The 15,823-nt window shown below is 40.2% G+C and overlaps 1 protein-coding gene across 1 annotated transcript; it reads left to right on the top strand.

Moving 5' to 3' along the window:
* The first annotated feature begins 13,344 nt into the window (after nt 1–13,344).
* LOC130847866 (protein S100-A10-like) lies at nt 13,345–13,623 on the top strand. Its single transcript, XM_057725520.1, has one exon. It carries the CDS (start codon nt 13,345–13,347, stop codon nt 13,621–13,623), a length of 279 nt encoding a protein of 92 aa, XP_057581503.1.
* Nucleotides 13,624–15,823: the final 2,200 nt, after the last annotated feature.

Below are 15,823 nucleotides of genomic sequence, written 5' to 3'. Positions count from 1 at the left end.
CTATTTCCTTTCTCATGTTAGGGAAATTTTCAACTATAATCTCTTCCAATATTTTCTTGGGTCCTTTCTCTCTCTCTGCTCCTTCTGGGACCCCTATAATGTGAATGTTGGTGCATTTAACATTGCCCCAGTGGTCTCTTAGGCTGTCTTCAGTTCTTTTCATTCTTTTTTTCTTTATTCTTTTCCACAGCAGTGATTTTCACCATTCTGTCTCCCAGGACATTTATTCACCCTTCTGCCTCAGTTAATCTGCTGTTGGTTCCTTCTAGTGTATTTTCCATTTCCATTATTGCATTGCATATCTCTGTTTGTTTGTTCCTTAATTCTTCTAGGTCTTTGGTAAATTTTTTGATTATTGCATCCAGTCTTTTTTCAAAGTCCTGGATCATCTTCACCATCATTATTCTGAATTCTTTTTCTGGAAGGGTGCCTATCTCCTCTTCATTTAGTTGTTTTTCTGGGGTTTTATCCTGTCCCTTCATCTGGTACAAAGTCCTCTGCTTTTTCATTTTCTCTATCTTTCTGTGGCTGTGGTTTTCAGTTCTACAAGATGAAATACTGCTGATACTGGTTGATACTGCTGTCTGCCCTCTTGTGGAGGAAGCTATCTAGCAGGCTTGTGGAATGCTTCCTGACGGGAGCGGCTGATGTTGGGTAGGACTGGGTGGGTGAGCTCAGTAAGACTTTAATCTGCTTGTCTGCCAATGGTTGAGGCTGTGTTCCCACCCTGTTGGTCATTTGGCCTGAGGCCACCTAGCACTGGAGCTCACAGATTCTTTGGGGAGGCCAATGGCTAACTCTGGGAGGGCCCACACCAATGAGTACTTCCCAGAACCCCTGCCTCCAGTGCCCCCATCTCCTTGGTGAGCAACAACCACCCACCACCTCTGCAGGCAATCCCCCAACACCAGCAGGTAGGTCTGGTTCAGTCTCCTATGGGGTCACTGCTCCTTCCCCCTGGGTCCTGATGAGCACACTTTTTTGTATACCTCCAAGAGTGGAGTATCTGTTTCCCCCAGTCCTGCAGAGGTCCTGCAATCACATCCCACTGGCTTTCAAAGTCTGATTCTCTGGGGATTCCTTCTCCCGTTGCTAGACTCCCAGGTTGGGAAACCTGACGTGGGGTTCAAAACCCTCACTTTAGCATGTGGACTTCTGCAATATAACTGTTCTCCAGTTTGTGAGTCACCCACCCAGCATTTATGGGATTTGATTTAACACTATTGCCCCCCTCCTACCACCTCATTGTGGCTTCTCCTTTGTCTCTGGATGTTGGGTGTCTTTTTTGGTGAGTTCCAGTGTCTTTCTATGGATGATTGTTCAGCAGTTAGTGGTAATTCCGGTGCTCTTGCAAGAGGGGGTGAGTGCATGTCCTCCTACTCTGCCAGCTTGATCCTATCTCCACAGAGACCTTTCTTAAAATCAATAACAATAAACAGAGTGTTCAATTTTTATGGTATCACAGGCCATAGGGCACTGTAACTTTTTTATGGTGTCCACAGGCCTGCAAAGGCTGAACTTCCTCTGCCTGTGGTTTCAAACTTGATGTACAGTTGGCTTTATCATTTGAACAGACCTTGCTAACCTTTCATCTGTAACTCCATGGCCCACTTAGTTCAGTAAGAAAAATGGATCTCACACTAATGACATATCTTTGGCACAGAAATGAATGTTTACCTCTCCCCGGCATTGCTGGGCCCAGTCACCACAGACCACATTCTGAAGATGAGGGAGCCTTCACCTTTGGGAATGGGGTCACTGTTCCTCAGTGTTTTTGCTTCCTGCAGGAGCACCAGCCACAACATCTATCCTGACACCCCTAGGTGAACCCCAGTGCTGGCCAGACCACCAGGGCTGGCTGTGAAGGACAATTCTCACAACACACTTACATCCAGGCTCTTCCTCAGGGGTTGAAGAGAAATATGCGGGTCATCAGTGGCATTCTGGTATGTGTTATCAGTGTTCTCCAAAAGGAAATTTGTCAAGAGGTTTTCTTCCCTGGGGGTTTCTCACATGATCTTGATCTTCGTTACAGGGATTCTTTCACCGAACATTGGGAAAAGGAAACAAAGAAAGGGGAGCTATCAGCTGTCCATGTTATTGTATGATTGTCATACCTTGCATTGTAATGACACTCTGTATTTTCCCAGAATGTTTATGAGTGCCATGTCGTTATCAGGACACCATGCAAAGACCCAGGCAAAGACCTCGGCTTGAATACTGGTTCTGTTGTGTAATCTTGGGTAAATTATATGACCCTTGGGAGTCTCAATATCCTCATCACTAAAAAGGTGGGCTATAATAAACTCCATCTGGCATGTAGAATATTGTATGTATTAAGTGAGATGATGGATATAATATACCTGTTATGTTGGAAGTCTCAATGAAAGCCATTACCATTGCTATGACCATCCCACTGTATCTTTTTTAAAGAAGCTCTGGCAAGTAGGTAGAAGGTGGATCATTATCTTCTTTTTACTGGGAGGAATTTGAAATGCAGGGAGTTTGTGACTTAGCTGTTGTCCCACTGCTCGTTAGAGGTAAAACAGCCTAGAAGTAACCTTCCTGATATTTCTGCCGGGCTCAAGCAGAAGAGAGGGGTAAGAGAGGAAGCCAGGAGTTGCGGAATAAATTAGAGAAATTAAGAGGCTAGAGAAGCAAGGAAGAGTCAAAATAGAAAACAAACAAACAAAGAAACAAAAACTAAGAGACTTCTGTAGGCACAGAGACATCCAATATGATGGAAGACATAAAGGAGAGAGATAAAGAGATGGAGAGAGATAAAGAGATGGAGAGAGATAAAGAGATGAAGAGAGACAAATTCATAGTGACATGGAGAGAGAGCAGAGAGAAGACACAGAAACAAATACAGGAGAAATGCTGTTCTATAAGACCTCACTTACAGTTGCAGATGTTGTGCACTGAACCATCCCAAGAAGTGCCTTTTCACATAGGTCATAATGTAACTAGTACCCCAGAGTTGTGTAACCCTGCAGACCGACCCCAGAACATTTGCTTCCTTGGGAAGGTACTCATCAATAAGTGTGAGCTGAGTTTTCACCCTGTTAGGGAATGATTATATTTCCTTCCAACCCTGATGGGTGCAAAAATAAGAGGACAAGAAAAACCCAGAAACAGAGATGATGCCATTACACTCCCCATCCTTACATAACTAAACAATCTGAGAGGACCACCAGCCTAAGGATCCCAAGCCACTTCAAGCTTCTAACCTGGGACCAAGTACTCAAGAAAAAGCGAGTTCAGCATGCCATGGAGGCTAAGTGCTGCTAGTTACATATGCTCTGACATGCCTAATAGTCCCCTTTAGGCCACTAATGGATCTGATAAGAATTATGAATCTGTTGATAAAATTTTTACCTCCATCAATCTCTGTAGGGAGTAGACTTTGAAGATTCTCTGATTACAGAGATAGCTAATGTAATATCTCACTTGAAGTTTGGCTACACACCCAAAACTGAACCCAATGGACTAAGAGGGGGGAGACTCTTGCCTACTTGGATACAAGACACTACTACAAACATGATAAAATTAAATGATGGGGCCATGCTTAACATTCATGAACTCATGTGGACTTCCAGACAACTTGATGACATGTTCATTGCAGTCCTCAGTTGAAGAGGAGATTCTAAGGAGGAATAGAGAAAAAATGGCAAAGTTTAGTCATAAGGGGCAGGCCACTGACCTACAAGTGAATGGCTTTAGGTAGTGGGACAGATGGCATAGACCAGCAGCACTTATGATGCCAAATTGCATCAAAAATCTAGGCTAGAGTAGTATTACAATTGCAGAGTTTCACTATGGGAAGAAACGTGATGCATGCATCCCCAATATGCATCATATCATCCAACAAACATATATGGAGGACCCTGTGTGCAGGGATCTAGATTAGATGCTGGAGAGTCAAAGACGAGTAAGACCCAGTGGGTCCTTACCTTCAGGGAGCTAGCAGTGTAGGGCAGTCCTCACAGACTCATGGTGTAAGCAATGAGAGAAATAAATGAAGGGCCTGGGCAGGCATCATGGACATGGGGCAGGCAACCTCTGTGCTACTAGTGTAGGCAGCCTCTGCTTAGCTCTAAACAGTGGCTGCCATGCTGGAAATCATCCTGGTTTGCCAAATTTTCTATAGAGGTCAGAAATTTCAATATTTATGTAAAATCCCCTGATTTTAAATGTTAGCAAATAATTGTTTTCTTCTTCACAAATTAAGTGTGAGTCGAAACTAAAACACCTGTGTGCTGGATTCTGCCTGCAGGCTTTGCAGGTTTTTATTTCTCTTCCAGACGTGGCAGTAGAGAGTGGAGAGAAAGAGGGTTGAACTCATGTTGATCGAATGAATAAGAGACTGAATGTATCTTAACTAAGTTAATTTTTCTTCCATTTGTAAAGAAAGATCACCAGGGTCTGATCAACCAATGAATTTAACAATGTCCAATGCTAATGTTGACATAGAGTATATGCACAATGTGAGAATTGTGTGTTAAGATTTATTTGGAGCAAAATGACAACTGCAGCCCAGGAGGAAGCATCTCAGATAGCTCCGAGAAACTGCTTCAAGGAGATGAAGGGAACAGCCAGTATATATAGGGGTTTTGCAACAAAGGACAAGTAGTCAGGTATGTCCATTAAAGGAAACTTGATATGCCATATTAAGGAACTTAGCACTTTTCTATGTATGGGGAGATGCAAGCTTTGGGCTCACTGAAATCATTCCTTTACTATGCACCTTAGCTATCTGGGGCTTGCATTTTCACATCCTGAGTTTCCTCAGGGCTCACCACAGGCAGTGACTTGCAGTCTGATGGCAGGTATTCTTTTCAGTGAGGGCCACAATCCTTGATATCTGTGACATCCCTTGTTTATTGCTATGGCAGGAAATATTCCATGTATAAATACTCCATTCATCTCTCAGCTTCTGATATAATTCCCCATTAGGATCCGTGTTTTGAACCATGTTGCTTACCAAACCAAACATACAAAGGATCATTTTTAACTTCTTATCAATCAAAGAAGGCAGAAAATGCCGCTCAGAGATCCTGCTCAGCCTGAGATGAACAGGCTACCTGTTAAATTGTAATTCCAACCAAAGAAAAGACAATGGAGTTTCATGGCTGCTTCCAGGATCCCCAGGGTCTGGATGTTCCTCAGTGAGATCTTTTCAGGCCTGTTCTTGGGTAGAGCAACGGGAGGCTGGCCTGGTCACCAGGTGCATGATAGATGGGGTGCTGCATTTACCTATTCATTTTGGCACACCGCAAAAATTCGGTTTTGAGCGTTTGATCCCTCTGGAGGGAATTTCACATGACATAGAAAATGACACAGACAAATTCCATTTAGCTCAGCAATTCTACTTCTAGGGATTTATCCCAAAGATACACTGGCAATAATACAAAAAAACAAATGCACAATATATTCACTGCAACATTGTTGGTTAAAGTAAAGATTAGAAACATAGCTGAAGTGACCATCCATGGGGGAGTGTTGAATAAGGCATAGGGCATCTGAACAATTGGGTATAATGGGGAAGGGGGAAGGCTTGGAATGGCTAGTATCTTCAGGGTATATTGTTTAGTTTTTTTTAAAAGAGGGACAAGAAAATTGCTTATACTTTGCTGCTTTTCCATACACATATATGTCTATTTTCTTTAAGAAAGAGAGGAAGGATAAACCAAAAACTAATAAAAATCATAATTTATGGGGGAGGTTCAGAAAAAGAAGTGAGATTTTTCTTGTGTTATACTTTGACATTGTAACCATGTAAATGTCTTACAGAATCAAAAAATATGACAATAAACACATCTGTCCAAATTAAGAACTAAGACCCATGAGCCTAATTCTATCAAGTTGGTGACATAGATTCACAGAACAAAACATTACTTAAGCAATTTTAAATGCAAATTTTGACCTACATTCAGAGTGGAATATCTTCTAAGGACAAAGACAAATAAACAAAGAAATACACCCTCCCTCCAAAATAAAACCAAAAGAAAAGCCAAAGAAATCTGAAACTATATCCAACATCTTATTGTTTGTGATATTGCTACTCTATTTTAAAAATATTGTAAATGTGTTACAGGTTAAAGCATAAGTAATCAATGCTAATGTTATTATGAAGCAAGACTTTCCTTGGAAGGGAGAAAGGAGGTTTAAAAATACAACCAAAAAGCTTATGTAAAACCCTGTATTCTTAAAACTTGAACCAGAAGTATAAGTTTGTACCATTTAATTATTTTTGTTTTTTACACAAACTCTGTACTTCTTGATTCTGACTACTGAAAAGCCTTGAAGCAATGGCAACTTGATAACAGTGACCATCCTGTGACCTATCGCGTGGCCTCTAGATACCTTTTCCCACCAGAGGTTCCAGAGATTCTTGAAGAGATGGCTGATATCAGGGCTTGACCAAGAAATGCACAAAATAAGGCTGGGAGTATTGAAGGACCAGAAATTTGAGAGCATTTAAAGACCTCTGGGGGCCAGACAAAACTTTAGGAATCTATATGAAGAGGCCAAAGGTGGGACAATTTTGGCACCACCTCAAATTAATTAAAATAAATTTAATATATGAAAGCCATAACTGAGAATTCCCTGATGGTGCAGTGAACATGTCTCCAGGCTCCCAATGGAGGGGGCTTGGGTCTGATCCTTGGTTAGGGAACTAGATCCCAAATTCCATAACTAATTGTTCACATGGCATGTTTAAAATTCTGACATGCCACAGCAGAAAATATCCATACTGCAAATTGGACCCTGTGAAGCCAAATAAATAAATAATTTTTAAATGCTGAATAATATTCCATTGTATGTCTCTACCACATTTTCTTTATCCATTCAACTGTTGATGGATCTAAATTATTTCTACACTGTTTCTATTGTGAATGAAGCTGCAATGTACATGCCAGTGATCTGAGAGAAACAGCAGTGCATGGCCCTGAAGAGAGATCTTAATTTCTTTCCCAGGAATTGAACCTTGACAGCATGGAGGAAAATCAGAAATTGTAACCACTAGACCATTAGGGGCTAGAGGTTAGAAGCAAAGTGGCCCTAGCTCTTTCCCCCCATTTGAAAGCAAGTATATTTCAAAAAGGCAAAAATTGCAAACACAGGTATAACGTTTATTTTTAGAGACACAACACAATGTATGGGATAACACACAGAGAAGCTCCTTCTTTAAGACAAAAGCAAGATGGAAATACACACTCAGAGAGAAAAGATATGGGTGTCCTCTCTAATGAGGAAGAGATCAGTAAGTCAGAAACTAAGCAGAGATACACACCCAGGGAGGACTGAGGGCATCTTAAACTAGGAGTGCAGGAAAGAAGTGATTAAAATTACTTATATAGAACAACCCTCCATGGTCTTTTTACCTTTGGCCAATTATCCTATTTCTTCTTTCACAGCTGACTGGTCCTTGGACCCTCCCCAATATGTGCACGCAACTTTTTGCTAAGATGAATCCCACAGCATAGGCCTATGGATGAATGTCTACACTTATCAAGGGGTGGTGTCCCATACTTATTTGACCCCCAAGGAGCCTTCCTAGACATGGGTAGACAGGGAAGATTTCCTTGACCTTAGGAGTGGGCACCTTATCTCTTTACTTCAATAGAGCTTAGCTTCTGCCATGAGATTTTCCCTTTAAGTATTAGGATGAGAACAAAGCTTAAATTTGGCTCCACTTGATAAACACCATCTGTCCAGCCCAGGGGCCCATCTATCTTCTACCTCAGCAGGGCAAATATCCCTTTGAGATCATGATTTTAATTTTCTGGAAAGAATACCCACAAGTGAGATTGCTGAATCATATTGGAATTCTCCTTTTAACTTTTTGAGGAATCTCCATTATGTTCTCCAGTGGCTACATCATTTTACAACCCCACCAACCATGTACAGGGTTCCATATCTTTGTCAACACTTGTTCCCTTTTGTATTTTATATATTTTTAAACTCTTTATTGGAGTATAATTGCTTTACACTCTTGTGTCAGTTTCTGCAGTACAACAAAGTGAATCAATTGTATTTATACATATATCCCCATATCCCTTCCCTGCCATAACTCCTTCCCACTCTCTGTATCTCTCCCTCTAATTCATCACCTATTATAGAGTTGATCTCCCTATGTATGAAGCAGCTTCCCGCTACCTATTTTACATGTGGTCGTGTATATATGTCAATGCTACACTCTCAATTTGTTCCAGCTTCCCCTTTGCCTCCTGCCCCACCATGTCCTCAGTCTGTTCTCTGAATCTGCATCTTTATTCTTGACTGGTCTTTGGGTTCCTCAGCACCATCTTTTTTAAGATTCCATATATATGTGTTAGCATATGGTATTTGTTCTTCTCTTTTGGGTTTACTTCACTCTATATGACAGATTCTAGGTCCATCCACCTCACTACAAATAACTCAATTTCATTCCTAATAATGTATAACATTCCATTGTATATGTACCACAATTTCTGTATTAAATCATCTATTGATGGGCTTTTAAGTTGCATCCATGTCCTGGCAATTGCAAATAGTGTTGCATGAATATTGTGGTACATATATCTTTTCAGATTATGGCTTCATCAGTGTATATGCCCAGTAGTGAGATTCTTGGGTCATAGGATAGTTCTATTTTTAGTTTTTCAAAGAAACTCCACACTGTTTTCCATAGAAGCTGAACCAATTTACATTCCCACCAACAGTACAGGAGTGTTCCCTTTTATCTCCTCCCTTGCCAGCATTTATGGTTTATAGAGTTTTTGATGATGGCTGTTCTGACAAGTGTGAGGTGGTATCTCATTGTGGCTTTGACTTGCATTTCTCTAATGATTAGTGATGGTGAGCACTTTTTCATGTGCTTGTTAGCCATCTGCATGTCTTTTTTGGAGATGTCTATTTAGGTCTTCCTCCCACTTTTGAATTGGGTTGTTTGCTTTCTTGATATTTAACAGTATGAGCTGCTTGTATATTATGGAGATTAATCCTTTGTACATTGCATCATTGGCAAATATTTTCTCCCATTCTGAGGGCTGTCTTCTTGTCTTGTTCATGGTTTCTTTTGCTGTGTAAAATGTTTTAAGTTTCACTAGTTCCCTTTGTTTACTTTTCTTCTTATTTCCAGTTTTCTAGGAGGTGGGTTCAAAAAGGATCTTACTTTGGTTTATGTCATAGAGTGTTCTCCCTATGTTTTCCTCTAAGATCATTTGTTTTTTGATAACGACCGTCCAAATGGATGTGAGAGTGTATCTTACTGTGATTTGATTTGCTTTTTCCTGATAAGTGAGGGAGGACATATCCTTCTCCCAAATTCACACATTAGGAAACCAATGTCCAGAACTGAACTTATCAAGGTCACATGGCTGGTAGATGTCACAGGTGGGATTTAAACCAAGGAAGGAAAGCCCCAGAATGTACATGCCTGTGGAGTATGCTACACTGTATACCATGTCTTAGCAAATGTGTGATCATGTTGATTTGTAGTCTGTAATTTTCTCTCAACATCATATTGAAATGAATTCTCATAACACTAAATATTGTCCTGAAACACAATTTTAAGGCAGCTGAATGCATGATGGCCTATTTATCCTGTGCACACTTTATGTTTAATGGACCTTAGGATACCATAGGTTTCCCGTTTTTAATAGACTCTGAAGACTACATTCTTTCTGATGCATGTTTCAAGGTGTTTCTAATCATTGCTTTAGCATAAATATTAGAAGCAAAATGCGGGGACAAGGACAATACATACTTTAAGAACAATAGGTAAAAGATACAAGTTGAGGGTGGGTAGGGTAGGGGAGAACTATTGCTTTGAAGAACAAACTTTAGTTCTTCCCTGAATGTCCAGTGGTTAAGTCTCTTCCAAAGCAAGGGATGGGATTTAATCCCTTGTCAGGGAATTAAGGTCCCACATGCCTTGTGGTGGGGCAAAAAAAAAAAGTGGATAAAGATCAGATTTATCCTCATGTTGGTAGCACAGGCTACAAATACAAAGCTTTAAGAAAGTGGGCTCATTAGCAGAAAGAGCTCCAGCCCCAGCCTGAGACATATTTAGGGAAGCAAAGCTAGATTTCTCCTGGTTGATATTATGTTAGTAAGTCTTCCTGACACCATATGTCTCCCAACATGGATTCAGCAGTGTGTTCTAGTGGAAGCATCTATGAATTATTCCATTCTTTTCTTCAACATGTATTTATTGGGGGCCTACTATGTGACTCTCATGAGTACAGGGGCCAGAAGATTGAAGGACACTTCCTTTGTCTGTACAATTAGGGTCATGCCCAGCAAAGGCTTCTGGGGAGACAGTTAAATGGAAAATGTAATTCACCAGAGATATTATTCTTACTCTTATTGGCGGTATGCCACCAACAGAGAGACATTGCTTACGGTTCCATGCAGAGCATTTGACAATGAGTTTGACAGACTATTCATGTGAGTCACCATTAAGACAAAACATGATTTTTTACTGTTAAAAACAATGCCAATCTGTAGTCAACTTTCAAACCTTTATCAGCTCTGCAACTGGTCTCCTTTCACTCCCCTTGAGCCCTCATAATCCAATTTCATCCCCAAAGGACCAGACACATGTGACCATGCACATATGGCAGATCTACACACACATGGCAACTGCAGGGATTAGGGGTGTGTACCTGAGAGGGTGCACACCCTCGCCCTATCCAAGGCTTTCCCTGACTCCCTGAAGTAGAAACTCCTCCTCTTCTGCCCTCCTACCCGCATGTCTGTTGTTTTCTTCATCTGGCCCTCCCAATTGGGGGTTGTCTCTTCATCTCTCTCCATGAAATGGTAGCGGGTTCCTAATCCAGCCATCTATCCCTGGGTTCTACCACAGCACATGGCACACAGTAGGTGCTCAGTAACTTTGTACTGAATGAAAAGATGAGGAAGGAAGTTAGAACTTCCCTATCGCTGATGTTTGTCTTGCCTGAGTAAAAGCCTGTACTATGCAGTGTTTTGGTGTCTGTTTTACACCTTATTTATTCTTTCCTGCTCCTTCTCTCATCTGGGTCTCCCTCCATCTCTGACCCATGCTGTCCCAGCCTGGGCCTCTGCCTAGGGTCTCAGGGTCGGAAGAAGTGAGGCTTCCATGACAAATGTGCCAAACCATGGCAGCTCTAACCAAGGGGTTTGTAGATATGCACTTCGAGGAAGCTCACAAAGATTGAAAGCTTTGGGCACACTGGGTTCCCCTTTACATGATTAGCATCTTCTGCACAGCCTTGGAGGTGAGTGGAAGGGGCATGCTGTGGCCTGGAGCGGTGGGGCTGGTACAGGGTTCCACACAGCCTGTCACTTAGGAGATTGGACTGGAAAGGACTCTGCAGCTGTGTGTGGCAGAGAGCTGGTGACTGGGGTGGCAGGGCAAAGGGGAACCTACCGAGCTTCAAAGGCCTAACCTAGAAACCCACTGGGCAGATGGGAATTGTAGAATCTCTTTTTATTAACCCTTACCACCACTCTGAATGAGGGCATGTTGGCATTGATGGGGCCATCTCCAACAGTTCTTTTGGTATAGGACAGCCCCTTCCACTTGCTTTGGGGCTGCCTCTCCCCAGCCCCATTCCTGTGATACTGGAAGTAACTGCCAGTCATGTTGGGCAGGGCCATATGACCAAGTAAAGCCAATCATAGTAACCCATGCACCTGCATGGATGGTTGGTCAAGGGCTGGACACATGATCTGAGGTAGACAACTGGAACTCTCTCGGATAGCCTGATCTTTCCTGAGCTTTTTTCCTTAGGGTTAAGATGCCTTGAGGATATATGTGTAGAAGCTGAGGGAAGAAAGCTGGCAGACTAAGAGAATGAAAGAAGAGAGAAAGGAAAAAGTGAGGGAGAGCAATAATCAGCTGATGTCCAAGGCCTTTCCTGGCTTTTTTTTTTTGCTTCCCACATCCTCACTTCAGCTATTGCAGTTGTTTTATCTTCCAGTTGTCGCTCCATCTATGTTTTTTAAAAAAAAAATTCTAACACATGTTAGTTTCCTATTCTTACCGTATTTTTTATCTTGCTATTGTTCTTCTGTCCTCCTACTTTAAATTTTTGTTTGCTTGTTTTCCTGCTCCACACAGTCTGTGGGATCTTGATTTACAAGTCCAAGGTCAGCTCTTAGCTCCTGAGGTGGAAGCTTTGAGTCCAAAACATTGCACTAACAGGGAAACCCAGTTCCCAGGAAATATTATTCAGAGTGAGATCTCCCAGAGGTTCTCACTTCAACACCAAGACCAGCTATATTCAATAGCCTACAAACTCCAGTGCTTGAAACTCTAGGCCAAACACCCAAGTGGGACAGAAACACAATCCTGCCCATCCAAAATGGGAGGTGGGGGGCTGGGGGGAATGAGATGACAAAAAAATATGTCACAGTTGAAGGAAAAATATAAAAATACACAAGACCAAATAAAAGAAGAGGAAATAGGAAAATTGCCTGAAAAAGTTTTCAGAGTGATGATAGTAAAGATGATCCAAAATCTCAATAACAAACTAGAGAAAATACAAGAAACAGTTAATAAGGACTCAGAAGAACTAAAGAGCAAACAAACAATAATAGACAACAAAATAACCAAAGTTAAAAATACTCTAGATGGTATGAATAGCAGGATAACTGAGGCAGGAAAATGAGTAAGTGAGTTGGAAGATAAAATGGGGGAAAGAACTGCCACAGATCAGGAAAAAGAAAAAAAAAAGAGTAAAAAGAATGGAAGACAATATCAGAGAAGCTGGTGACAGCATTAAGCACACCAATATTCAAATCATAGGCATCCCAGAAGAAGAAGAAAAAGAAAGGGTCTGAGAAAATATTTGAAGAGATTATAGTGGAAAATTCCCCACAATGGGAAAGGAAATAATTAATCAAGTTCAAGAAGAACAGAAAGTCCCATACAGAATAAACCCAAGGAAAAATACACCAAGGCACATATGAATCAAGGTAACAAAAATTAAACACAAAGAAAAAAGTATTAAAAACAGCAAGAGAAAAGCAACAAATAACATATAAGGGGAAACCCATAAGGATAACAGCTGATCTTTCTGCAGAATCTCTGCAGACCAGAAGGGAATGGCAGGATATACTGAAAGTCCTGAAAGAGAAGAACCTATAGCCAAGAATACTCTACCCAGGAAAAATCTCATTCAGATTTGACAGAGAAATGAAAAGCTTTACAAACAAACAAAAGTTAAGAGAATTAAGCACCACCAAACTAGCCTTACAACAATTGCTTAAGGAACTTTTCTAAGCAGGAAACACAAGAGATGGAAAAGACCAACAAAAACAAAGCCAAAGGCCGAGCCTCCTGCCAAGGTTTCAATAGACCTAACCAAAATGCCTTCTCAAATGGAAAACACCATGGAAACCATGATGTCCACATTTCACAGATTTGAGGGAGATAAAGGCTACATAATAAAGGAGGAACTGAAGGTACTCATGGAAAAGGAGTTTTCTGGATTTTTGGAAAATCAAAAAGACCCTCTTGCTGTGGAGAAAATAATGAAGGACCTGGACCAGTGCCAAGGCAGCAAAGTGGACTTTCAGAGTTTCTTTTCACTAATTGCTGGGTTCAACATCACGTGCAATGACTATTTTGTAGTACACATGAAGTAGAAGGGAAAGAAGTAGGCAGAATTGAGCAATTACTCCCACCCTGATAAGAATTCTCATAAAGGATCACTTAAGGAATCTGCCCCACAGCTTCTCCCCCCACAACCAGTATAAGGACTTCCTGAGCAGATTGGGAACCTTAGAAAATGTACAAATAAAATCCAGCTCCACCTTAAGGAGCAGAGAAAGTTAATTAAAGCAAGATAAGCTTCTGATTTTTATATTGTTTGTATCTCCTTGCCCTCAATAAACAAATTCCATTTTTAGTTCTGAAAATAAATGGATTAAATGGTCCAACCAAAAGACACAGACTGGTTGAATGGATACAAAAGCAAGACCCTTACAAATTCTGTCTACAAGAAACCCACTTCAGATCAAGGGAAACATACATACTGAAAGTAAGGGGATGGAAAAAGTTATTCCATGCAAATGGAAGTCAAAAGAAAGCTGGTGTAGCAATACTCATTTCAGACAAATAGACTTTAAAGTAAAGACAATTACAAGAGACAGGAAAGGACACTACATAATGATCAAAGATCAATCCAAGAAGGAGATAGAACAATTGTAAATATCTATGCACCCAAGCAAGGTGCACCTCAATACATAAGGCAAATGTTAACAGCCATAAAAGGGGAAATCAACAGTAATACAAAAATAGTAGTAGACTTTAACACCTCACTTACATCAATGGACACATCATCCAAACAGAAAATAAAAAGGGACACAAAAGCTTTAAATGACACATTAGACCATCTCGACTTAGTTGATATTTATAGGAAATTCCATCCAAAAGCAGCAGAATACACTTTCCTCTCAAGTGCACATGGAACATTCTCCAGGATAGATCACATCCTGGGTCACAAATCAAGCCATGGTAAAATCAAAAAATTGAAATTGTATCAAGCATTTTCTCTGACAACAATGCCATGAGACTAGATATCAATTACCTGAAAACAATTGTAAAAACTACAAACACATGGAGGCTAAACAATATGCTATTAAATAACCAAGAAATCACTGAAGAAATCAAAGGGGAAATCAAAAAATATCTAGAAAAAAATGACAATGAAAACACAACAACCAAAAACCTATTGGATGCAGCAAAAGCAGTTTTAAGAGGGAAGTTTATAGCAATACAGTCCTACCTCAAGAAACAAGAAAAATAATAAATAGTCGAATAAACAACCTAACCTTACACCTAAAACAATTAGTGAAAGAAGAACAAAGAAACTCCAAAGTGAGCAGAAGGAAAGAAATCATAAAGATCAGATCAGAAATAAATGAAAAAGAAATGAAGAAAACAATAACAAAGATCAATAAAGCTAAAAGCTGGTTCTTTGAGAAGATAAACAAAATTGATAAATCATTAGCCAGACACATCAGGAAAAAAAAGGGAGAAGACAAAAATCAACATAATTAGAAATGAAAAAGGAGAAGTAACAACAGACACCACAGAAATACAAAAGATCATGAGAGACTACTACAAGCAACTATATGGCAATAAAATGGATAAACTGGAAGAAATTGATAAATTCTTAGAAAAGTACAATCCTCCAAGCCTGAACAAGTAAGAAATAGAACATATGAACAGACCAATCACAAGTACGGAAATTGAGACTGAGATTAAAAATATCCTAACAAACAAAGCCTAGGGCCAGATGGATTCACAGGTGAATTCTATCAGACATTTAGAGAAGAGATAACACCTATGCTTCTCAAACTCTTCCAAAATATTGCAGAAGGAGGAATACTCCCGAATTCATTCTATGAAGCCACCAACACCCTAATATCAACACCAGGCAAAGATGTCACAAAAAAAGAAAATTACAGGCCAACATCACTGATGAATATAGATGCAAAAATCCTCAACAAAATACTAGCTAACAGTATCCAACAGCACATTAAAAATATCATACACCATGATCAGATGGGGTTTATCCCTGGAATGCAAGGATTCTTCAATATACACAAATCCATCAATGTGATACATCATATTAACAAACAGAAGCATAAAAACCATATGATCATGTCAATAGATGCAGGAAAAGCTTTTGACAAAATTCAACATCCATTTAAGGTAAAAACCCTCCAGAAAATGGCACAGAAGGAAATTACCTCAACAAAATAAAAGCCATATATGACAAACAAACAGCGAACAGCATTTTAAATGGTGCAAAACTGAAAGCATTCCCTCTAAGCACAA

Source organism: Hippopotamus amphibius, chromosome 3 (assembly GCF_030028045.1).
Source record: "Hippopotamus amphibius kiboko isolate mHipAmp2 chromosome 3, mHipAmp2.hap2, whole genome shotgun sequence".
NCBI lineage: Eukaryota > Metazoa > Chordata > Mammalia > Artiodactyla > Hippopotamidae > Hippopotamus > Hippopotamus amphibius.
Note: the sequence above shows the minus strand (reverse complement) of the source record. Positions and strands in the feature narration are given on the sequence as shown.